General features: G+C 36.3%; 1 protein-coding gene across 8 annotated transcripts in view; it reads right to left on the reverse strand.

Moving 5' to 3' along the window:
* The window catches only part of Cog5 (component of oligomeric golgi complex 5), a 330,870-nt gene that overhangs the window by 251,316 nt on the left and 54,273 nt on the right, over positions 1–25,281 (reverse strand). For all 8 annotated transcript variants that reach the window (XR_012445204.1, XM_074064981.1, XM_020156084.2 and 5 more), the window contains exon 6: positions 8,547–8,667. Coding sequence is in view for 7 of the 8 variants with exons in the window: in XM_074064981.1 (XP_073921082.1) it covers positions 8,547–8,667 (121 nt within the window). In the remaining variant the exon portion in view is untranslated. The remainder of the gene's footprint in view (positions 1–8,546; positions 8,668–25,281) is intronic.

The following is a 25,281-nucleotide window of genomic DNA, read 5'->3' on the forward strand; positions in this document are numbered from 1 at the left end:
AAGTCTCCAGAGAATTAGTAAAATGAGTATCACAATGATGAAAGAAAAGCTTATGAATACTGTGCTGTTTTGGTTACTGTGCTAAAATAACTATCTTCCATGTCCCCATATAAGAAGATTTATCATATTTTCAAAATAATAGCAGTGGACCCCAAAAGTCAAAGTGTAAGAGGCCCACAAATTAACAGCAGGAGAAAGCATGGCATCTGTCCTCCATTTTCTATCTATCTTTGCTCTGAATCATTTTCTTTTCTGTCACTTTGCAAAGAGTGACTTGAATTCCAGGAAAGACAGATCACATCTTCATGACAAGAGCGTGAAACTATACCCAACAGTAGATGTTCCTCAGGATGGACCACCTGCCAGTTGACAATGAATCCATACACCAACTCCAGAACTTCTCCTGGAGCCCTCAGACTGAGATAATGGCCAACCAGAACACACTGGGACATAACTGGGACTATTTATGCACACCTTTGTCCCATGCACCCAGTTCTTTTGTCTACTTAAACCTATAGCTCATGTCTGTACCCCGAAGATGAGCTGAGTGCTTACTCTGCCTCTTCCCATGTCATGTCCCAAGCCATGTAACAAACCTTTCTCTGCCTTCACCATGACTCTTTATTTGGCATTTAGGGGCAGATGGACCGACCTGGCATATGGAATCTCAGGTGTTTGGGTCTTGGGTCCAAAACTCCGGTTTCAAAAGTAAAGATAAAATGACCTGGCAACTTCGTTGTCCTAAATTTTAATGTTAAGAGTATATGAAACATTCTTATATCCATTTGCTCTTCAGGAATATAGAAATTTTATATACATGAAGCATAGGTCTCCATTTAACACCACCTCTCATTGCATTCAAAAAGCAAAGTGTTAGTTTTCATCCTATACAGATTCTTCTCAAAGTGATTCAAATTTACAACCTTATTTAGTTTTACATACTTCGAGTCATGTGAGAAAAGGGCAAATACAAATTAATAGCCTAGTTTCATTAATGGCACAGTGAATTGGTCAGACACAGTTTCCTACACAAAAGTTCTAAATCTAGATAAAGCATTTGTGTGTGTGTGTGTGTGTGTGTGTGTGTGTGTATTATCTGAAGGAACTAGAAAGTGACCAAAGGCAAGAATATACCAGAGGCAGGTTTACCTTTGAATTACAGAAATTGCAGTGGGTAATAATTTCAAGTTTGGCTTTTATTACCTGAGGGAACATACAACCACAATTCCACCAATACTTCCAACCCAATCTCCACAGATCTTATGGAAGAAAAATACAAGCTTCTAGTCTGAGATGGCAGAGGACAAGAATTAGGGCAGGCAGAGTACCTACAAATTTCAGGAAGAAACCCCAAAAGCAATAGAGCCACAGAAGAAACAAGACCTAAATCCTTGGCTTACCATTAAAATAACGTAAGTAGGTATGGGTGTTAGAAAAAGAAAGCTAAATTCAGAGGGGAGTCCACCTTTAGAATACCTGTAAGAAAATTTGCTACTTTTTCAGACTGCCGCATTCCCTGAATAGTGCAAGGCTCAAGTAGCAGAAAGCTGGACGTTACTAACTTGAGATGTTACAGAACAGAGCTTATAGACAAATCTAATGCGCAGGAAAGAAAACAGAGGTGAGGGCTATAATCTTGGAGTCAATTCTGCCAAAATTCTCTGTGATATCTAATTATACAGGTATACGGGAGATCCACAGAGCACCAAGCTACAAAAGTAGCAACTATAAAAAGAAAAACTTCAACAGACATTTCTCCAAAGACATACTAGTGGCCAAAAGGTGTATGAAAAGATGCTCAACATCAATGATCATCAAAGAAATGCAAGTAAGAATCACAATGACAACTACCTCACACCCGTTAGGATGGCTATTATTTATTTGTATATGTATGTAAATATATAAATACATATATATGTATATATATATGCTACATATATACACATATATAACATATGTATGTTATGATATATGTTATATATATACACATATGTTTTATATATATACATACATATATATACACATATATGTTATTTGGGTGCCAGTGGCTCCCTGTGAGTACACCTGTAATTCTAGCTACCTGGGAGGCTGAGACTGGAAGGATCCTGGTTTGAAGCCAGCCTGGGAAAATAGTTTGCAAGACCCCATCTCCAAAGTAACCAGAGCAAAATGTGTGTTTGAGACTCGGGTTTGAAGTCAGAGCTTCATGCTTGCAAAGCAGGTACTCTACAACTTGAGCCACACCTCTGTGGAAACCGAACCACTTGATAAATAAATTGAATTTTTTTTCTTTTTTTATTGTTTTTATATTTATTCATCTGTGTATACATTGTTTGGGCCACCTCTCCCCCCGTCCCCTGCCCTCCTCTCCCAACCTCCACCCCCTTAAGTGAAGTATAAATCACAATTTTCTTTAAACAGACCAAACAGTACCCATGAAAGTATGGTCTGGTTGGTTTTGTATGGAAAATTCCTCCTTCAATCCCCCTATTTGTAAACAAGTCAAAAATAGTTAACAACAAAATAACAAAAGCAACTTAGAAATGAGGTCATCAAAAAAATGCATCTATGCAGGATATAGATACAGTATATTACTTTTTTTAAAGTAACTTTTGTTACCAGTCTTTTTCATGTATGCACGATGGTAAGTCAAATTAATGCCTTTTTCAGAACAAGGCAACAAAATATCCATACACAATTATTGAATCAAGTCTTAGTGTCAGCAAAGTAAAATTTCTGAACCAGAAAAAGAAACAGATTCTGGAGTAAAGTAAATTTACCAGGGCAAAAACTGCCTTTAGGCAGCCATGAGTCTCAAAAATGTCTGATAAATATTAACATATTAAAAGATTTTTTAAAAATCTTTCAAAAATGAGAGCCATTTCTAATACAAATAAGAAAAAATAAAATGAAAGAAGTTAAAATAAAATTACAAATAACATCACAATGCTTGATCACAAAACATATTAACATATTAGCAAGCTATAGATACCAAAATAGCATGACACTGGCATAAAAAGCAGATATACAGATCAATGAAACAAAATGGAGAACCCAGAAATAAATCCACACATCTACAGCTAAGTAATTCTCAACAAACATGCCGAAAACATACACTGGAGAAAGACAACCTCTTCATTAAATGGTGCTGGAAAAACTAGATAACCATATACAGAAGAAGGAAACTAGACTCCTATCTCTCTCAGTATACAAAAATCAATTCAAAATGGATCAAGGACCTAAATGTAAAACTTGTAAGTATGAAGTGACGAGAAAAGAACATAGACAAACACTTCAAGACATTGGTACAGGTAATGATTCTTTGGATAAAAAGCACAGGCAACAAAAGCAAAAACAGACAAATAGCATATCAAACTAAAGCTTCTGCACAGCACAGGAAACAATCAACAGTGAAGAGGCAACCTGTGGAATGGAAGAGAATATTGGAAACTATTTATCTTAAAAGTGATTAATATCCAGAATAGTTAAGGAACTCAAAAAACTCAACAACAAAAAAAATCAGATTTAAAAATGGACAAATGATCTGAATAGACATTTCTCAAAAGAAAATAGACAAGTGACCAAAAAGTATTTTTAAAATGTTCATCATCACTAATCATGAGGGAAATGTAAAACAAAAGCACAAGATACCATTTCATCACAGTTAGAATGCTTATAATAAAAATGACAAAAAAAAAAAGAGGCTGGTAAGAACGCAGAGAAGGGGAACTTAAATACATTACTTGAAAGAATGTGATTGGTATAGCCATTATGAAAAATAGTATAGAAGCTGCTCAGAAAGCCAAAAATAGAAAAGCTAGGCATGGTAGCAAGTGCCTGTAATCCCAGCAACAAGAGAGGTTAAAGCAGAAGCATCACAAGTTCTAGGCCAACCTGCACTACACAGTGAGACCTTGTCAAAAAAAAAAAAAAAGCCCTAAAAACAGAAATACAATATGATCCAACTATGCCACTATTAGGTATAAACCCAAAAAAGGAAATCAGTATATCCCAGAGTTCCTTGTATGCCAATGTTTACAGCAGCACTATTCACAATAGCCAAGATATGGAATCAATCAATGTGTCTACTGACAGGTAAATAGATAAAGAACATATGCTTTATGTATATAATGAGATATTATCAGCCATAAAAAAAGGAATGAGAGCCTGCCATTCATGGCAATGTAACATTAACATAATGTAATATTATGTTAAATGCCCATGCCTACAGAAAGACAAAGTCCACATGTTCACTCATATATGGAAACTAAAACAATAATTTCACATAAAGAGAGAGTAAAACAGTATTCAACAGAAATGGGGAAAGGTAGTGGGTTAAGAAGATAGAGGAAGGTCAGAAAACGGTATCAAAATTCAGTTACATAGGAGGAATAAAAAGTTCCAGTTTTCTAGAACTTTTTACAACACAATAGGGTGACTACAGTTTATAAATGATCATATATTTTATGAATCAGAAGAGAGACGTTCCCAATATAAAAACATGATAAATGTTTAAGATATAAAATGCTAATTGCCTATTTGGTCGTTAAACATTACATACATGTATAAAGCTATAACACATGTAGCTTTACACAAATATGTATAATTTTTTTTAAAAAGTCACGGGTAGAGAGTAACTAGGTTCAGAAAAAGTTTCTCTACAATTTAAGGAAGTGAGTATGTGAGAAAAGAACCATCAAGCTAAATTCTGAATAGTATAGACTTTCATCTTCCATCTCATTTCTACATTTAAAAATATTCTTATCTTATACTGCCCATAAGAATTTCACCTTTTGATAACACTGAAGCAAAGAGCATATTCAATTCTTCATAAATGGCTGTATTACAGTTAAGTGAAGTATCTATGAAATAGGTAGAATAACTAATAATACTCCAAAGAAAAACTAAACTACTAATGTAAAAACATAGCCTTTCCTAATATTACCACCACAGCTTCAGTTCAACATGAATAAAACTGGAATGCATTCTAAGGAATAAAACAAAACTGTTATTCAATCTGATCCAGATATGTTAATATGAGAACCATTTCAGAATCATGTTACGTGTACATGACACTAATTTAAAAAGAGCTGCCATTGTCTGGTTTACAATGACAGTTTATACAGCTATTTAAAATTTTTTGAAAAATGTTAAAGCTATAAATTATGTAGGCATGTACTCAGGTGGACTAACACTGAAAAAGGTAGTTGGCCTGGCAGAGTGGTAGAGTGCCTGCTTAGTAAGTGTGAGGCCCCAAGTTCAAACCCCAGCACAGACCAGAGGAAAGGGAGGGAAAGAAACAAGGAGGGAGCGACGGAGGGAGGGAGGGTACTTGGTATAATAAACTACAATACTAATTTTTTCAAGTCATTAATCTTACTAATGCTCAAAAAGTGTTATCACTTTGTGGTATGCCCATTTAAATGTTCATCTGTGTCAAGACTCTTCTTGGGCTGGGGATGTGGTAGAGTGGTAGTGCACTTGCCTAGCATTCACAAGGCCTTGGGTTCAATCCTAGGCATCAAAAAAAAAAAAAAAAAAGTTCATCTTGAAAAGTCATAAATCAGCATGATACAATTTAATTCTGAAATCCACCCTATGTAATTTTATTTTCTAACCACTGCACAATATCAACCTGAATGAAAAAGTACAATGAGTTAGTCTGCACTAAAATAATTGTTTATTCTGCCAATAAGAGTGTGGTTTTAATTTTCCCTTTCCTATCACCTAGTGATGCTGAGCATCTTTCCATATGCATATCTCTTCCTATATACATATGAATTCGCTTTGGTGAAGTGTATGTTCAAATTCATTTGCCTATTTTTGCCAATTAAGCTTAAAATTTGTGTTCTTACTAAGTTACGAGAGCTTTTTGGGAGTTTTTTGTTTTGTTTTGTTTTGTTTGGAAATACTGAGGTTTGAACTCAGGGCCTTGCACTTGGTAAGCAGGTGCTGTGCTGCTTAAGCCATACCCCAGCCCAAGTTATAGGAGTTTTCGAAAATATATCAAATATGAATTTTCCCTGTTTAGGGTTTGTCTTTTCAATCTAATAGTATCACTTGAAGAACAGAAGTCATAAATTTTGGTAAAGTCCAATTCATCAATTTTTTCTTTTGTGGCTTATACTTTGTGTAACATTTAAGAAATTACTGTCTAACTCAAAGCCACAAAAATGTTCTACTTCTCCTTCTATAAGTTTTATAGTTCTAAGTTTTATATTTAGGACTGAAATCCATTTTGAGTTAATGTTTTCATATAAAGTGAGGTATGACTACAAAATTTAGGGTTATTTATTATATATTAATATCCAATTATTGCCTTACCATCAGTTGAAGACTATTTTTCTCCATTAAATGTGTCAGCCTATCAGTTGATCATACATGTATATGTCTATTTCTGGGGGCACTGTGATCTGTTCCTTTGATCTACTTGTCTACCTTTATGTCTTAATTATTGTTAACTTTGTAATGAGTCTTCAAATCAGGTAGGATTAGTCTTCCAAGTTTGTCTTTTTCCTAAAAGTTGTTCTAGATATCCAGATATTCTAGATCTTTTGCATGTCCTTACAAATTTTAAAACCAGCCTTGGTTGGGGTATAGCAAAGCATAAGACCCTAAGTTCAAACCCTAGTACCACAAAAAAAAAAAAAAAAAAAAGCAGCCTTATCAAAATTTAAACTGCAGTTGTGTTGAATCTATAAATAAAACTGGAAGAACCCATATCTTAATAAACAATATGAAGTCTATCAACTCATGAACAAAATATATTTAAGTTTTCTAAATTGTTCCCAATATTTTATAGTATCCAGCATATAGATCTAGATCATGTACATTTTTGGTAAAATCTGTCCTCAAGTATTTATAATCCTTATGCTGTTATAAATGAAATTAGGAGTTTCAGTTCCTAATTCCTTGTTGCTTGCTGGTAAAATATTAGAAATACAACCAAATTTTGTACGTTGATTTAGTATCTTGAAGTCTTACTAAATTCTTTTATTAGTTCCAGTAGTTTTTCTGGTAAACTCTAAACAAGATACCACGACTAATCGATTAGAATGGCTAAAATGAAGACTATGTAACAAGTATCAGCAAGAATTTGTGGAATACTTTTATATTTATGCACTAATGATAAGAATGTGACATATCACAACTTATTTAAAAACATCTTAATAACTTTTTAAAAAGCTAAACATACACCTTGCATGTGATCTACATACTCTACTCCTAGGTATCCAAGGGAACTGAAAAGATACAAAGATGTGAACATGAAAGTTCATAGCACTTAACTTGTAGTATCCCCAAACTAGAAATAACCCAAATGTCCATCAATAAATGAATGGATAACCTGACTGTGATATGCCAATGGAACACTAGTTTTTAATAAAAAGGAATAGGCTGCTGATACAATATTAATGAATTTCTAAATAATTAACTGACTGAAAAAGTCTAAATGAAAATGTATATAAAGTATGATTTTTATTTACATATAATTCTTTAAGGTGGAAACTAATGTAACAGAAAGTAGATCAGTAAGTGCCTGAGGAGGAATTAGCAAGAGACCTGAGGAAACTCTGGAGGGGATAGCTATAGCCACTGCCCCGTTTCTGGTGAGGTTTCATGTCAAAGTTATGTATTTTCAATTTATGCAGTTTATTACACATCCCAACAGAAAGAGGGAAGGAGGGAAGGAAGGGAGGGAGGGAAAGATGTCAGCATAATTATCACGAGATAGCCAAACTATGACTTTGAGTGTCATTATTCAAAATACTTAGAACTGCTTTAAGTTTAGGATTTTACAGTATTTTCATAAACATAATGAAGTATCTAGGGATAGACTCAAATCTAACACAAAATTCATTGTTTCATACATACTATATATAAGCCTAAATCCAATTTTACACAGCTGAGTGTGTACAGTTATGTGTATTTTGACAGCAACACATAAGAGGTTAAGTGTGGACTTTTTCCACTTATGACAGTATTCAGAAAGACTTTAGAGCATTTCAGATGTTGACATCTCAGATAAGGATGCTGAGCCTGAACATAATTTACATAACATAAAATTCACACTTTTGCCAGGCGTCAGTGGCTCACACCAATAAGCCTACGAACTTGGGAGGCTGAGATCAAGAGGATTGAGATTTGAGGCCAGTTCAGGCAAAAGAGTCCACAAGGCTCCATCTCCAAAATAACCACAGCAAAATGGACTGGAGGTATGGCTCAGAGTGAAGCCCTGAGTTCAAACTCCAGTCCTGCCAAAAAATAAATTCACCCTTTCAAAGTATACAGTTCAGTGTTTTTTATACTGTATAAAAATCTGTAAATCTTGTTGTATACTGACAAGATTGTACAACAATTACCACCAATTCTAAAATATTTTCATCACCCCCAAAAGAAATCTGTACCCACTGGGCATTGTAGGTCAAACATGCAATCCTAGCTATTCCGGAGGTCAACATCTGGAACAGCACACTTTGAGCTAGGATTACAGGTGTGAGCCACCAGCACCTGGTCTTTACAAACTTTTTAATCAAAAAAGTGCTTACCAAGTTCATTGAGACTCTGAGCGGCTTTTGTTATCTCTCTGCTTCCCCCTTGCAGTTGTCCTTGGAGTCTCTTACTGAGGTACAAGATGCGTATAATTCTCCGAAGTAAATCACAGGCAACCTGTTCAAGTACCACAATGTTAAATAAGTACAATTGATCCACAGGCTTTCATTGTTACTATCAATACTGTCCTTTCTTTCCAGATGCTAAAGATTGATTTATGCCTCTTTTGTTTTCCACTTACCAAAAGCTTAAATAATTATGCCTATTAAAAGTATCAAATCTCCAAAGGAACACCCAGCAGTACCACACTTGCCCTTCACAATAAACTCCAACTTATCCCAAATAGAAAGAATATGAGCCCAGAGTCTTTTAGTCCAGGATCCGTTTTCTTTTGGTTTAATGGTTCTCAATTTTACCTGCATATTAAATTCAAGAGGGTAGGTTCAAAAAGTTCCGATGCCCAAATCATAGCCATGACCAATTAAATTAGAATCTCCTGTTTTTGTTTTGTTTTGTTTTTGCGGTACTGGGGCTTGAACTCAGGGCCTACACCTTGAGCCACTCCACCAGCCCTTTTTTTGTGGTGGGTCTTTTCAAGATAGGGTCTCGCAGAGATTTGCCCAGGCTGCCAGGCTAGCTTCGAAACCCGATCCTCCTGATCTCTGCCTCCTGAGTAGCTAGGATTACAGGTCTAAGTCACCATATTTTTGTTTTGTTTTTTTTAACATCCCCAGGTGAGGCCAATGTGCAGACCATGGTTGACAACCACTGTACAAGGCTTCCTACTACTGCCTCCAACTCGTTTCTTTTTCTAGGTACCTAGAAGAATAGTCTTGAAACTTCTCCCACTTTTCCTGTTCCTTCATGAATAAGCATGCCTCCATTTAAATTTTCCTCAAGGTTTTTAATTAATAAATTATAAAAAAAGAGAAAATTATGAAGACAGAACCAAAAAAAAAAAATCAAACTTTCATTCCCTTTTCTTTCCCAGATCTAATACTGAGTCTTAACCTATTCAAAGGCTGAGATAAAAAATAAACACCATATATTTCAGAACACTCTATTACATAAGTTGAATCCAGAGCAGTTACCTTGGGGAGAGTGAGGTGGAGGGGGACAGATGGAATGATTACTACATAGTGATCTTCAGCCTCAACAGTGATAATAAAGCAATGACGATCGGTCTATACTACTGTATCACCACCATCTTTGAACAGGCCCTGGGATATATGAATAGCAACATTTTCCCTGCCTACAAAGGAAAATCCTAAATGGTGGCAATAAGAATTAAAGTCCCAGGAAGACAACGTCTCTGGGCCTGCAGCTATAATTCCTTTCTGGGTAAAACACCAGAGCCACACATAGCCACATTCATGCAGCAACAGACCTAACATGCACACACAAACATACAATATTTGTAAATTTATGTAAGTCAAAGGCATACACATCTTAATAATGTTTGCTTGACTGCTTTTCAGAGTAACAATGGTTTCAAATACTTAGAATAATAAAGAATTTCTTTTAAAGATACTTTCTGTGTATTGTATACGAACAAATGAGTATAATTGAAACCTGTTCCATTAGAACTGAAGTTACCAATACAAACTTGTACTGCTTTTAATATTAATACAGAAATAAATAGGATATATAGTATACACACACACCCCACACACATGCAAACACACTTTCTAGCTAATAGGTAATACTCAGAGTATCTAGAACAAATGACCCAGTAGAAGAAACATCCTTGGCTCCCAGAGCTGTTTCAAAATATTATCCTCCACTAAAGAAATCAGAGCTCCTTGGAGAAAAACTTAATTCAAGGTTGGGGACAGCAAATGTACACAATGAATGAACCTAGAATACCTTGTGCAAAAAAAGAAATACACAAAGACTGCATGAAACAGGTAAAGGCAACACTACAGCCAGCTTGAGGAGATTTTAATTAGCTGAATCTGATCCAATTTGTGTAGGAAAATACTCAAAATTATGGACTAAAGTAGAATTCAGGGCTGGCAGGGTAGCTCAAGCAGTAAGAGCGCCTGCCACAAAAAAAAAAAAAAAGAAAGAAACCTGAGGGTAAAGCAAGAATCCATCAGCATACACTTTGACAGAAAGTTAACTAACGAGCATAGAAAGAATGAAAACGTTAAGAAACTATTAATGACTTTTAAAACTAGTGGATGAAAGTTTGAAGAAGACCAAGATATTTATATAGTCTGAATATATCTGGTTACAAATTACTAAGTGACTACAAAGAGAAAAACAGTAATTTCACAGTGGAAATTCCTAGCAAACTTAACCAAATGACCAACAGTTAACATCACCGATACAAGAACAAACTGATACCCTGATATGATGCTCTAGGAAGGATACACAACTACTATGTTATTTGGTCAAAAACATATAATTTTAGTTTTGTCATGAAGAAACATCCCACAAGTCAAATGTAAGGGACATCCTATGAAGTAACATATTCTTTAAAAATTATTAATAATATACTTTTCAAAAGTGTCCAGACCAAGAAGGATACAACCAAGGAGCTGTTCCAGACTGAAGACTAAAGAGGCATGATAACAAAGTGTAATGTGGGATCCTAGACTGTGCTCTGGACTGGAGAAATAATAGTAATAAAGCTCATAACTCAAACAAAACAGAAAAAAAAAAGAATTTCTCCCAGGAAAGTAAAGATTTGGGTATCATTATCTTACAATGAAATGTTTTTGAATAGATAATATAAATACAATCCAAAATTGAAAAGATAAAAGAAATAATGTTGAAAAATAACCCTCACATCTCTATGTCCCAACTGCGTACTTAACAGAAAGTCAGTTACCAGTTTCAAGCTTGTGGGAATTGTTTTTGTTTTGTTTTGTTTTGTTTGATTTGTTTTGTTTTGAGACAGGGTCTCACTACAAACGCCAGTCCAAGCTGGCCTTGAACCGACAATCCTGCCTCAGTCTCCCTAGTGCTGGAATTATAGGCATATGCAGCAGAATCTAGAAGAATTGGCATTTTTAGATGAGCAATTTGGGGGCTGGAAGAGTGGCTCAAATGGTAGAACACCTGCCTAACAAGCAGGAGGCCCTGAGTTCAAACCCCAGTATGGCCAAAAGAAAAGAAAAAAAAAAATCAGTAAAACCATAACAGCCTCCTAGATAAGCAATTGGAATTTAGAGTCTCTGTCAACCATTTCTCTGAGATTCTAAATATATCATGAGGAGATATGCCAGATATTACTCTAGATCACCTACAATGGTCCTTTCAGAATTCCTCAGTCTTACCCAATAAAGGGAACACCCTCAAACATGAAATCAAGTTTATTTCTAATGTTTGGTTTGAACAACCATACTCTGTCATCAAGTCTTATTGACTATCCTACTACATAATACAAGCTTTGTCATTTTACCTCTATTCCTACAAGCATCATCCTAATCCAAATCTTTAGTACCTTCACCTTAACACAATGGTCTCCTGGCTAGCTTTCCAGTCTCTCACTGAAATCCATCATGCCAGACATATCTTCTTAAAAACAGTTTTCAACACTCCAGTCTCTTTTTAATAAACTTCAGTGCCTCTCTATTTATAGATTATGTTGAATTTTCTGAGAAGGGCATTTAATAAAATCCTCAGTCATCGATTCTTAGCTAATCTATAAGGCATCAACTCTTAACATTTCCTAGTACAGTTGCCTCCTCTGCCATGGGTTTTTTCCTGATTTTTTATTTTAGAGTTTTATTAAATATAATACAAACATTTAAGCTCACATTCATATATATATCTAAATGAACTTGGAACCAACACACAGACACACAACTGCATTAGCCACCACAAAAGCCCTCTATGACTTCCCTCACAATCACATTACCCTCCATCTCCTACTCAACCCAAGAAAAACAACTATTCTCACTTTAATGCTAATAACTTCCTCACTTTCGTTTATAGGTTTTGTTTTTTGAGTTTGGAATTTATTTGTTCAGTGGTGGGAATCAAACCAACCTAGACAAGCACAATTAGCCTCTCACAATCTAGACAAGCATTCTCTCGCTGAACTATATTCCCAACCTTTTTTATGGTTTTATTGCTGAAGTAAATGTATACCTAGAAGTTTAATTTTGCCCTTTTCTTTTTTTTTTGGCAATATTGGGGTTTGAACTCAGGGCCTCACGCTTGCTAGGCAGGCACTCTATCACTTGAGCCATGCCCCTAGTCTGTTTTACCTTCTTTTAATTATTTTTCAGATAAGGTCACGTATTCTTTGCTGGCCAGCCTGGACCACCATCCTCATACTTATGCCTCCTATGTAGTTGGAATGACAGGAGAGCACCACTATACCCAGCTTTTTCGTTGAGATGGAGTCGCTAACTTTTTGCTTCCCACCAGCCTTGAACTGCAATCCTTTTTTTTTTGTGGCTTGGAGTTTGAACTCAGGGCTTCACATTTACAAAGCAGGCATTCTACCACTTGAGCCACTCCTCTGGTTCTTCTGATCTCTCCCTCCTAAGTAGATAGGATTACAGTGCAAGTCACCACACATGGCCAACTCTGTCCATTTATAACCTATAGATTTCCTCACCATCCTTTTTGATTCACTATTTCTTGAATACATTGGATCATTTGTCCTACAGGGTTTCCTACAGACTGTTTTGTTGAGTGTATTGCCATAGCGCAGTTTAACAACTTTGTCTCTCTTCCACACTTCCTATAAATTAGTAGTTGGATGTAGAAAGTAGGCAGTTTCATTAAATTCAGGTTCAATATTTCTCATAAGGTTAATCATTAGGTGGTGGTATATTTATAACACAGGTATAATTTTTACTTTTTGGGTTGTCAGCAGCCACTAATATTAGTATCAAAATCTATTAATTACCTAATAGATTGCCAAATGTGATACTCCAATCCTACTGTTTCATCTTTATTTGCAGCATATAAAATTTCTCAACATAAAGAAATTTTACCTCATCTACTATTTGGTTGCCCAGGGGTGTGTTTATAGAGGAAAATAAAAATAAATACTTGAACTTTCTCTTGACTTAGCAGTTTTCAACAGGAAGGATTTCCTAACATCCACTAAAGATGAACAACTGGGAGTGAGGAGTACTTTTTAGGGGGGGTGTTATTTTTGTGTTGTCATTTTTTTCCACCATTATGAACTCAGATTTAAATATGAGGGATGCTAATTCATTGTAGCTCTAATACTTACTCGTGCTCACACTGTCCTATTTTGACAGGACCTTCTGAGAGTGAGCAATTGTACCCTTTGCCTGAAACTAAGAGGTTTCCCATGAGTCAGGATTCATGAGATAGCTGGTCATCCTAGCCCATCTTAAAAGTGGTTCCTGAATTCCTTTGTCATAGACCTAGTAGTCATTGATATCTTCGTTGGTATCTGGTATAAAAATGTTTGAGATCACTTTATACATTTCATACCCTAGACCTGGAATCTCTGTGGGAGGAAACTTCATTTCAAGTTCACATTCTGGTAGGCTTGCTCATTTCTGAGCCTTTTCCATAGACATAGCCAGGAAATGTCAGAACTAAAATATGGCATAAATATTCATTTGCTTTCTTCCCTAACACACATAAAACATTTTCAGATTAACATTATATATAAATAAGGCTTATACTATTTTAAAATAAAATGAAAATATCTCAAGTTCATACTGATACCTCCAAGTAAGAATCAAACAGGGTGTTTATTTAACTTCCTATCTTACATCTATATATTATTCCACTGAGACTCTTGGCTCTTAAGGATATAAGAGATAATAAAATTAGAATAATGTAAAGTGATTCATTTGCTTTGCTGCACAACACACAAAGAAAATCTGATAAATAAAAGCAACACCATAATAAAGGGTGATTGCTGAAAATAGCTAAAAATCTTTCCTTATACTCTCATCACATCTTTTACAGTTGAATTTTGTCTTTGATAAACCAGTCATTACTTAGTATAGTCTCCTTTATAGCCCCCCTCATTTAATTCTCACCCTAACACACATTACAAGTCTTCACATTAGCATTTCCCTAATGACTTGGGTTGTATAGAGTACACTATCAGAGTGTAAGGAAAAGCTGGAAATAATATTCCCTGCATTCTTTGTTGATGAGAATCTCTATATTTGAAAATCAGTTTGATTGGCTTATAAATTATCTAATGCTGCATAAGAAGCCAGCACAAAGACTTAGCAGCTGAAAATCCTTTATTTTATAGTGATCAAGAATTTAGGAAGTATTTAACTGCCCCATGTGCTGTTATGTGAGACCACTCACTATGTTGCACTCAGCTAACAACTAGGCTGGTCTGGACAATGAAGAAAGAAACCAGCACAAAAAACTTAGCAGCTGAAAATTATTTATTTTAAACTGTGGATCAGGAATTTAGGAAGGGTTATATGAGACCTCTCATTATGCTGCACTCAGCTAACAACTAGGTTGGTCTGGACAGTGAAGAAGGCGTCACTCACAATTGGTCCATCAATGCTTTCCTACTTGTCAGCTCCACATGGCTAGCTTGGGCTTCCTCATAGCATGATGGTCCCAAGCCAGGTGGACTTCTTACGTGGATGTTGTCTTTCCCAGAGCAGAAATAAAAGCTGCTGTGCTCCCGAAGCCTCAAACTAGTGGCACAGCGTCACCATCAACATGGATTGTTTTTATGGTCTTGCTATCCTAACTGTTCTGCATGTTTGTTCTTCCAGTGTTTAGAGAGATTGGCATTTTCATGCTATTATCATTTTCCTTCTTTCCGTCTTGATATATTCACTTGTTCAGAGGATAATTATAAAGCCAGAAAAATACATTTGTATTCCATAGATAAAATTACTTGATACATCAACTAAAAACAAAAAAGGACCTTATAAATTTAGATGATAGAAACTGTACAAAAATGAGGTTTCATAGGTGTTATATCTTCCTTCATTCCGAATTTTCTTAAACTTCTCACATAATATTAAAATTAAAAAGCTAAATTAAAAATTTTATTTAACTTAATGGTTAAAAAACATGTCTGATTAAAAAGTTAAAGACTGAAATGATGCTTAAAAAGATAAAAACTATGATAGATATGTAACTACATATCAATAAAGCTATTATAAATTTTAAAACATTAAGGGTGTTAAAAACTTCTAAGAGTTAAAAGAAGACTCAAATTTTTATAATTTAATTTGGGGTGAAGCAGTACTGGGATTTCAATTCAGGGCCTCATACTTGCTAGATAGGCATTCTACCATTTGAGCCATACCTCCAGATTCAATTTAAATATTTTTAATTTAAATGTTCCATATAAAGGATATTAAGCTCTCCAAATTTTTTTCTGAAAAACTGAGGTAATTCATAAGCAAACATTATTATTACTAAAATGAGTTAAGATAGAGATAATCCTTGAGGTGATAATTAAATTCAACTATTTATGTATATAAATGAAGCCAAAAGCTTCTGCTTCAGGAAAGAAAAAGCTTTCTGGGAAGAGAGTGAAATGGGGATAAAAAGACCAAAAACAATAAGCATAAAAGTAGTTTTTTCTAATTGGAAATATAATCATAGGGATTCTCTGTTTAAGGCAAAAACATCCTTCATAGCTGTTTCATGTACTTAAATTCATCAGGAGTTAAAGTAAGAGACAGATTAAACAGAATCATTAATTTCCCCAATGTTTAAAATGGAAATGGCTAGACAAGGTGAATAGGATAAAAATGGTTAAAACATAAGTAGGCTTCCACAGAGCCATTAAGAAGTCAAAACAGGCCAGGTACCAGTGGCTGACACCTGTAATCCTAGCTACTTGGTAGCTGAGTTAGAAAGGATCATGGTTTGAGGCCAGCCAGGGCAAACAGTTCATGAGATTCCATATCCAAAATAACCACAGCAAAATGAACTGGGGTATGGCTCAAGGAGTACAGCACCTGCTTTGCAAGCCCAAAGCCCTAAATTTAATAAAAAAATAAAAATAAACAGTACCACAAAAAACTTCCTTCCTAAGCTAAGAATGAGTATAAGTTAACACAGGAAAAATTAAATACTGTACTGGAAATAAAGATATAAAAATATATCTAGGTTTTTTTTCTTTTTTTTGGTTGGTTGATTGGTTTTAGTTTTGATACTTTGAGACAGGATCTCGTTATTTAGCTCAGGCTGGCCTAGAATTCACAATTCTCTTGTCTTCACCTCCCAAGTGCTAGAATTACAGGTGTGCAGTAATGAGGACTGAAAGGGCATCAAACTTGCTAGGTAACAGCTCTACCACTTGAGCCATGCCTCCAACCCTTTTTACTTTCAGATTGTTTTTTCAGATAGGGTTTCATGCCAACTTTGCCTGGGCAGGACTCAGACCAAGATCCTCATACCTCCACCTTCTGAATAGCTGGATTACAGAAGGAACCACCATGCTGGTTTGGTTTTTTGTTTTGTTGTATTTTGTTGCCTGTTTATTTATGGCAGTGCTAGGGTTTGAACTCTGGGCGTCATGCTTGTTCGGCACTCTACCACTTGAGCCATGCACCAGCCCTTTTTGCTCTGGTTATTTTTGAGATAGGGTCTCACTTTTGCCCAGGTCATCTGGACTACAATTCTCCTATTTATGCTTCCTGCAGTAGCTGGGATGACAGGCATGCACCACCATGCCCAGCTTTTTCTGAGAAGATGGGAGTCTCTCAATCCTCAGATCATATGCCTCAGATCACAATCCTCCAGATTTCCACCTCACAAGTAACTAGGATTTCAGGTCTGAGTCACTGGCACTTGGCACGTGGCCATGGCTTGTTTTTGAGATAAGGTCTCACAAATTTTTTTTTTTTTTTTGTAGTACTAGGGTTTGAACTTAGGGCTTCCAAGCCCTTTACACTTGAGCCTCACCTCCAGATCCTTTTGTTTTAATTACTTTTTAGATAGGATCTTGTACTTTTTGTCCCAGGTCAGCCTGAGCTCAGGATCCCCTACTTATGCCTCCAGCATAGCTGGGATGACAGGGGCACAACACCATGCCTGGCTTGCTTTGTTGAGATGGTGATCTCTTGCCCAGGTTGACCTTGAGCTGCAATCCTCCTCTCTATGTTGTCTGAGTAGCTGTAATTATAGGAATGTATAAAATATAAGAATATTTTATAAAATTTCAGCTTAGGGCTGGATGTGTGGCTCAATGATAGAGCATATGCTTAGCATGTACAAGGCCCTAGGCTCAATTCCCAGCACCATAAAAATAAAACATGAATTTTATTTTTAAAATTCAAAAATGAATTTTGAAAAAGAAATAAAATTCATTTATTAGACATTTGTACATATATAAGCATAATCATTTTTTGCTAATTAAGAACACCATCCTTGTGTGTTAATCCATGTTTTTCAGTAAGAAAAACAATTCCAAGGAAATGCATTGCATTGTTTTTTAACATAAAATGAAAAAGTAATCTAAAATAGAATCCTAAAAAGCAGTATTTAAATTCAAATTTAATTATAAGAGCATGGAGGTTTGGGGGGGGTTGTTTTGTTTTGTTTTACAGTACTGGGGATCAAACCATGGCCTACACATGCTAGGCAATGGCTCTACTACTGAGCTACTCCCCCAGCCCACTAATGTTGTAATACATATTTTAACATAAAAATAAAACACTAGCTCCAGGGAAAGAACTCTTACAATGCTCTGAGCACTTACATTGCTCATTAACATCTTCAGAACAACAATTGGAGTAGGTCCTTATAGGTTCACAATATTTCAATAACGTGACCTTAGCCACAACTGATTAGATCAGAGAAACGATGCTAGCTCAAAGGAAGCCACATATAGTCTGTTACCAGCTGCCAATGCCACTACCTAGTTTAAGAACTGCCTAAACCTTACTTAACTACTGTATATCACTATTCTCTGTAGGGAGGCATACATACAAGAAAACGCAGAAGCTGAGTGGCAATAAGCAAAAGCTTTAAGATAAGAGAAACTGTGAGTAAGTGAGAAGAAGAATGATGGTTACTCCATAAAAGCAGTAAGCAAAAGTCCAGGGTAGCCTATAAAGAAATAAATATGAATATAAACTGAGGAATAGGAAAGGATGATTGTGTTAGGTTGCAGTTATAGGCCAAACAATGTTTAACTGCTCCATGATACCTATTTAGCTGTTAAGAAAGTTCCTGTGCATCATCACTGCCCCAAAAACATATCCTTAAATTGGCTGTCCCTAAAATACTCTGAAGGTATCTCATCTTCACCATCTGGAAAAAGAATAAGACATCTAACCTCTTTTTACATGTTATAGTTCTTTGTTATAGGAGATGTGTACATTAAAACTTTTAATACGTTTGTTTTGTTCAGTCAAGTGTGCCATCTGTTTAAGAAATAATAACTATGCCAAATATTACTAGGTTCAGACCAAAGGAAGAAAATTATTCTTTTCTTTTTTTTTTGGCAGCATTGGGGTTTGAACTTAGGGCCTCAACAAGCACTCTAGACAAGAATCATTTGAGCCACTCCACCAGCCTTTTTTTTGTGTTGGGTCTTTTCAAGACAGAGTCTCCAAACTATTTGCCTGGGGCTGGCTTCGATCTGTGATTCTCCTGATCTCTTCCTCCTAAGGATTACAGGCATGAGCCACCAGGGCCCAGTCATTTTTAAAACATTTAATAAGTGTAAGTGCCTGGTATATAACATTATGCTAAGTCTGGCAATTCAAATATTAACAATTTATTTTCATAGCCCTCAAGGAGTTCAGTTTTTTTAGGAGCATATGTGCAAGGGCAAATCAATGCAGAAAGATATATGATACTAAAAGAGCCAAAAGATGAAAAAGAAATATTCTGCTTTGCCAAAGGAAGGGCATCGGACTTTACAAATATTAACACATCATTAAAATCAATTCAGTGTCAAAACATTCTAAGTTAGAGAAGAAATAAAATGTGTAAAAATAATGAATGTGAGAATTTCTCGTACATTATCAGGAGTAAGTAGTTCAGTAGGACTAGTGTCCAGGATAAATATTTTTAGAACAGAAAATGGTTAGGTTGATAAAGCTAAACAGAAGCCAGATCATGAAGGGGTCTTATATGCCCACTAGGGACACAGGACTTCATTTGATTTCTCAATAAGGAACTACTAAATAATTTCATTAGGAGGAAAAATAATCTGATGTTTCTTTTATAAAGATTCAGCATGTGGATTTCCTATCTATAATAATGGCAGAGTAGGTTATTAGTTTTCCATTGAAAACAACTATAAATGTTATATCAAACATACAGCCATCCCAAAAGATCAAAAAAATGATAGCACAAATACGAAGGAAAAGTAAAGAAAAAAAGGAGAACTCAAAGAGAAAAGAAGCAAACATACTTGGAATGTGAAAACTCTTGCTGATCCTAGTATACTAGAATCTACAGATGTTTACAGCCTCTGAGGCAAAGCAGGGGAAAAGGTTAAAGTTGACTGAGTTTAACTGAATGTAACTTACAGTGGCAGGATTCCTGATGCCACAATCCTTTCTAAAGGACTTAGGCGCTCCTAACAATTATTTTTCAAATAAAATATATAGCACATAGCAAAAGGTAAGCAGGCAACCATGGAAAATGGATTCCAATACACAGAGCCAGGAAACATCACAAGACCACAAATTCAGTAGAATGTATTCAAAGAAATAAAAGTTAAGATTCCAAGATGGCAGCTAGAGGTAGGAAGCAGAAAGCGACCCTCCTATAGTGAAATCTTGGAGAGACGCTGGAGACACACTTTGCAGGCATAATCACCAAGAAAAGGCCTAACTTTGACCCCTCCACATCTCCAACCGGTGCAGAGAATCTCCACTTCACGTTAAAGTGAAGGCCTGAGAAAGCAATTATTCAACCTTCTGATTGCCAGATAAAGAAAATGAGGCCCAAAATGGTGGCCTCATTTCACTGACCCTCTTGGTTTAGCTACAAATTTATGAGGTACCAAAAAAAAAACAAGGGGACCAAGAGGTTTTTTAGGAACTGAGGCCTATGACATCTTCTGTTGTTTATATCCTGACACACAAGGCCACACTGAAAGTAGAGTTATAGAGTCATAGAATCATAGACTTTTCTAGTCTTTAAGAATCCTTGCAGTTTTAGTCTAACCCCTTTAGATGAGAAAACTGAGGCCCTAAGAGGCTGTGTGACTTGGGCAAAGTCTCATCAAGACATAGACTAGACTTTACAGGCATAATCACCGAGAAAAGGCATAACTTTGACTCCTCCACATCTCCAGCCGGCACAGAGAATCTCCACTTCACGTTAAACGGAGAACCGAGGAGGCCCCCGGGCCGCCAGTGGCCGGCGCCGATACGGCTTGGGAAGACGCGGACCAAGTGAGCTTCGCGGTACCGCGGTTCCCCCACAGACAAGCCTGGGCCAGAGCAGCATAGCCCCCTGGACAGACTGACCTCCACCCGGGAAAAAAAGAGAAACTGAGTACTAAGCAATAAGAACAGTTAAGACACGCTGGAAAGAGGGTGGGGCGCCCTGAGCGCTGAAGATTGGGGGAAGGGAACCCTTCCCAGGACTGTAAATAAACGAGCCGGGCAGGCCGGAGAGGCTCTGGCGGGAGCGGGGCGCGCCCAGCAACCAGGAGCGGGGACGCTTGTGAGAGGAGGGAAGACCCACTTCCCACGTGAACTGTAAATAAACACGCAGGCCTGACAACGCGGGGCAGTGTCGCCTTTCCCAGTGCTTGGAAAGGGAAAAGCCTGTAGCAGAGGCCCCCCTCCCCCGCACAGGAGAACTCTGAGCAAACAAAGCCTGTGGGACCAGGTGAGTGCTAAGCTCACCCCAGAGATCTGCATAAATAACGCCGCCAGCTACAGGCTGAGAGCAGCAGGCAGGCGAGCCACAGTTGCAGATACCACTCTCAGAACTGCCTCCAGACGCTTTTTTTTCTTTTTCTCCCTACCTTTGATGAGAGAACAACCGAATTACACCTGCAAGCCGAAAAACTTACTGAAACTGTATTGCATTTGAACTGGGGACACTTGGTGGGGCTTTTTTTTTTTTTTTTTCTTCTGTGTGTGTGTGAGTGTAGTTTTGTTCTACTTTATGCATCCCCTTTGATGAGACAACTACAGAACAACATCTGAGGCACCAACTCCAGGACTGGAGATTAAGACGGACATCCAAATTATTAAGACTGAAATTGCATTGCATATAAACTTGGAAGTTTTTTGGTTTTTTGGTTTTTTTTGGTTTTTTTAATTTTCTATTTTCCATTTTATTTTAATTCATTTTATAAATAGATATTACTTTCATATACTTATTTTTTATTTTTTTTATCTTTGATTTTCAATCCTCTCTCTGTCACTCTATTGTCTGTTCAGCTTACTGTCAATTAGTACACTAACACTCCCTGTTTATACCTTTGAAACTCTCTTGTCTGATACCTTGTTCTGCTTTCTCCCTCTTGTCTGTATATTTGTTCTCCCCTTTTCTTTAACTTCTTGCTTTCCATCTCAGCTCACTCTTCCATTCTCAATATTACCATTGTTATTATTACAAGCTAGAAAATACTTAATTACACACAGTACAGGGACAGTAACAACACCAAGGACAATGACAGGAAGACAGAAAAAACAAGGAAACCAGTTTCCCCACAGCAAAAAATTAGTACAGGAACCAGAGGGGAATGAAGAGAACAGAAACTCAGAGCCAGACTCCAACAAAATGAAGATAAACTATGCCAAAGGACCCAATGAAGCCTACAAGAATAATTTAAAAGAAGACATACTACAAGTACTCAATGAGAATTTTATAGAGATGATACTGGATAGGGTCAACCAAAATGTACAGGAGACACTCAAGAAATTCCAAGACAATAAAAATAGAGAATTTGAAAAAGCAAAAGAAGAAATAAAGGAAACCATAGAAGCACTGTATAAACACCAAAGTGAAAGAGAGAACACAATGAATAAATGGATAAATGAACTCAGGACAAAAATAGACAACAATAAAGAAGAAAACAGCCAGGATATGGAAAACCTCAGAAAAAAGAACGAAACAGAACTGCAAAACAAAACGGAAGGCCAATCCAGCTGAATAGAACAAACAGAAGACAGAATCTCAGAACTTGAAGATGAAATGGTAATTAAAGGAAAAACTGAAGAACTACTAATTAAACAACTCAAGACCTGTGAAAAGAAAATGCAAGAACTCACCGACTCCATCAAAAGACCAAACTTGAGAATCATGGGCATCGAAGAAGGAGAAGAGGTGCAAGCGAAGGGAATGCGTAATATATTCAACAAAATAATAACGGAAAATTTCCCAAATCTAGAGAAAGATATTCCCATACAGATGCAAGAGGCCTCCAGGACACCAAACAGACCAGATCAAAATAGAACTACTCCACGACATATCATCATTAAAACAACAAGTTCAGAAACTAAGGAAAGAATATTGAAGGCTGCAAGAGAGAAAAAACAAGTAACATACAAAGGTAAACCCATCAAAATCACAGCAGACTTCTCAACAGAAACATTAAAAGCAAGAAGAGCGTGGGGTGAGATCTTCCGGGCACTGAATGAAAATAACTTCAACCCCAGGATACTCTACCCAGCAAAGCTATCATTCAAAATAGATGGAGCAATAAAAGTCTTCCATGATAAGCAGAAACTAAAACAATATGTGACCACAAAGCCACCATTACAAAAGATTCTGCAAGGGATCCTGCACACAGAAAGTGACACCCAACTTAACCATGAAAAGGCAGGCAGCACCAAACCACAGGATAAGAAAAAGCAAGACAGTAGAGAGTAACATCAAGTTAGGTACACACAATCAAACCTTCAAACAACTAAGATAACTAAATGGCAGGAATCACCACATACCTATCAGTACTAACACTTAATGTTAATGGACTTAATTCACCCATCAAAAGACACCGTTTGACAAAATGGATTAAAAAAGAAGATCCAACAATTTGTTGCTTACAGGAGACTCATCTCACCGACAGAAATAAGCATATGCTTAGGATGAAAGGCTGGAAGAAGATTTGCCAAGCCAATGGCCCCCGAAAACAAGCAGGAGTAGCAATACTTATCTCTGACAAAGTAGACTTCAAACCTACATTGATCAAACGAGATAAAGAAGGACATTCCATACTAATAAAAGGGGAAATAGACCAAAAGGAAATAATAATCATCAATCTGTACGCACCCAATGTCAACGCACCCAATTTCATCAAACATACCCTGAAAGACCTAAAAGCATATATAAACGCCAACACAGTGGTTGTGGGAGACTTTAACACTCCATTATCATCAATAGATAGGTCATCCAAACAAAAACTCAATAAAGAAATCCAAGATCTAAAATATGCAATAGATCAAGTGGACCTAGTAGATGTCTACAGAACATTTCATCCAACCTCTACACAATATACATTCTTCTCAGCAGCCCATGGAACCTTCTCCAAAATAGATCATATCCTAGGGCACAAAGCAGGCCTCAGCAAATATAAGAAAATAGAAATAATACCATGCATACTATCTGACCACAATTCAGTAAAAGTAGAACTCAACCACAAAAGTAAAGACAAAAAACATGCAAACAGCTGGAAACTAAATAACTCATTACTTAATGAAGAATGGATCATCGATGCAATAAAAGAGGAAATTAAAAAGTTCCTAGAAGTCAATGAAAATGAAAACACAACCTACCGGAACCTATGGGACACAGCTAAGGCAGTCTTGAGAGGAAAGTTTATAGCCATGAGTGCATATATTAAAAAGATTGAAAGATCCCAAATCAATGACCTAATGATACATCTCAAACTCCTAGAAAAACAAGAACAAGCAAATCCCAAAACAAATAGAAGGAGAGAAATAATAAAAATAAGAGCTGAAATCAATGAAATAGAAACCAAAAAAACCATACAAAGAATTAATGAAACAAAAAGTTGGTTCTTTGAAAAAATAAACAAGATCGATAGACCCCTGGCAAACCTGACTAAAATGAGGAGAGAAAAAACCCAAATTAGTAGAATCAGGAATGCAAAAGGGGAGATAACAACAAACACCATGGAAGTCCAGGAAATCATCAGAGACTACTTTGAGAACCTATATTCAAATAAATTTGAAAATCTAAAAGAAATGGACAGATTTCTAGATACATATGATCATCCAAAACTGAACCAAGAGGAAATTAATCACCTGAATAGACCTATAACACAAAATGAAATTGAAGCAGCAATCAAGAGTCTCCCCAAAAAGAAAAGTCCAGGACCTGATGGATTCTCTGCTGAATTCTATCAGACCTTTAAAGAAGAACTGATACCAACCCTCCTTAAACTGTTCCACGAAATAGAAAGGGACGGAAAACTGCCAAACACATTTTATGAAGCCAGTATTACACTTATCCCAAAACCAGGCAAAGACACCTCCAAAAAGGAGAACTATAGGCCAATCTCCTTAATGAACATTGATGCAAAAATCCTCAACAAAATAATGGCAAATCGAATTCAGCAACACATCAAAAAGATTATTCACCTCGACCAGGTAGGCTTCATCCCAGGGATGCAGGAGTGGTTCAACATACGAAAATCAATAAACGTAATAAACCACATTAACAGAAGCAAAGACAAAAACCACTTGATCATCTCAATAGATGCAGAAAAAGCCTTTGATAAGATCCAACATCATTTCATGATAAAAGCTCTAAGAAAACTAGGAATAGAAGGAAAGTTCCTCAACATTATAAAAGCTATATATGACAAACCTACAGCCAGCATTATACTTAACGGAGAAA

This window comes from Castor canadensis, chromosome 2 (assembly GCF_047511655.1).
Source record: "Castor canadensis chromosome 2, mCasCan1.hap1v2, whole genome shotgun sequence".
Taxonomy (NCBI): Eukaryota; Metazoa; Chordata; class Mammalia; order Rodentia; family Castoridae; genus Castor; species Castor canadensis.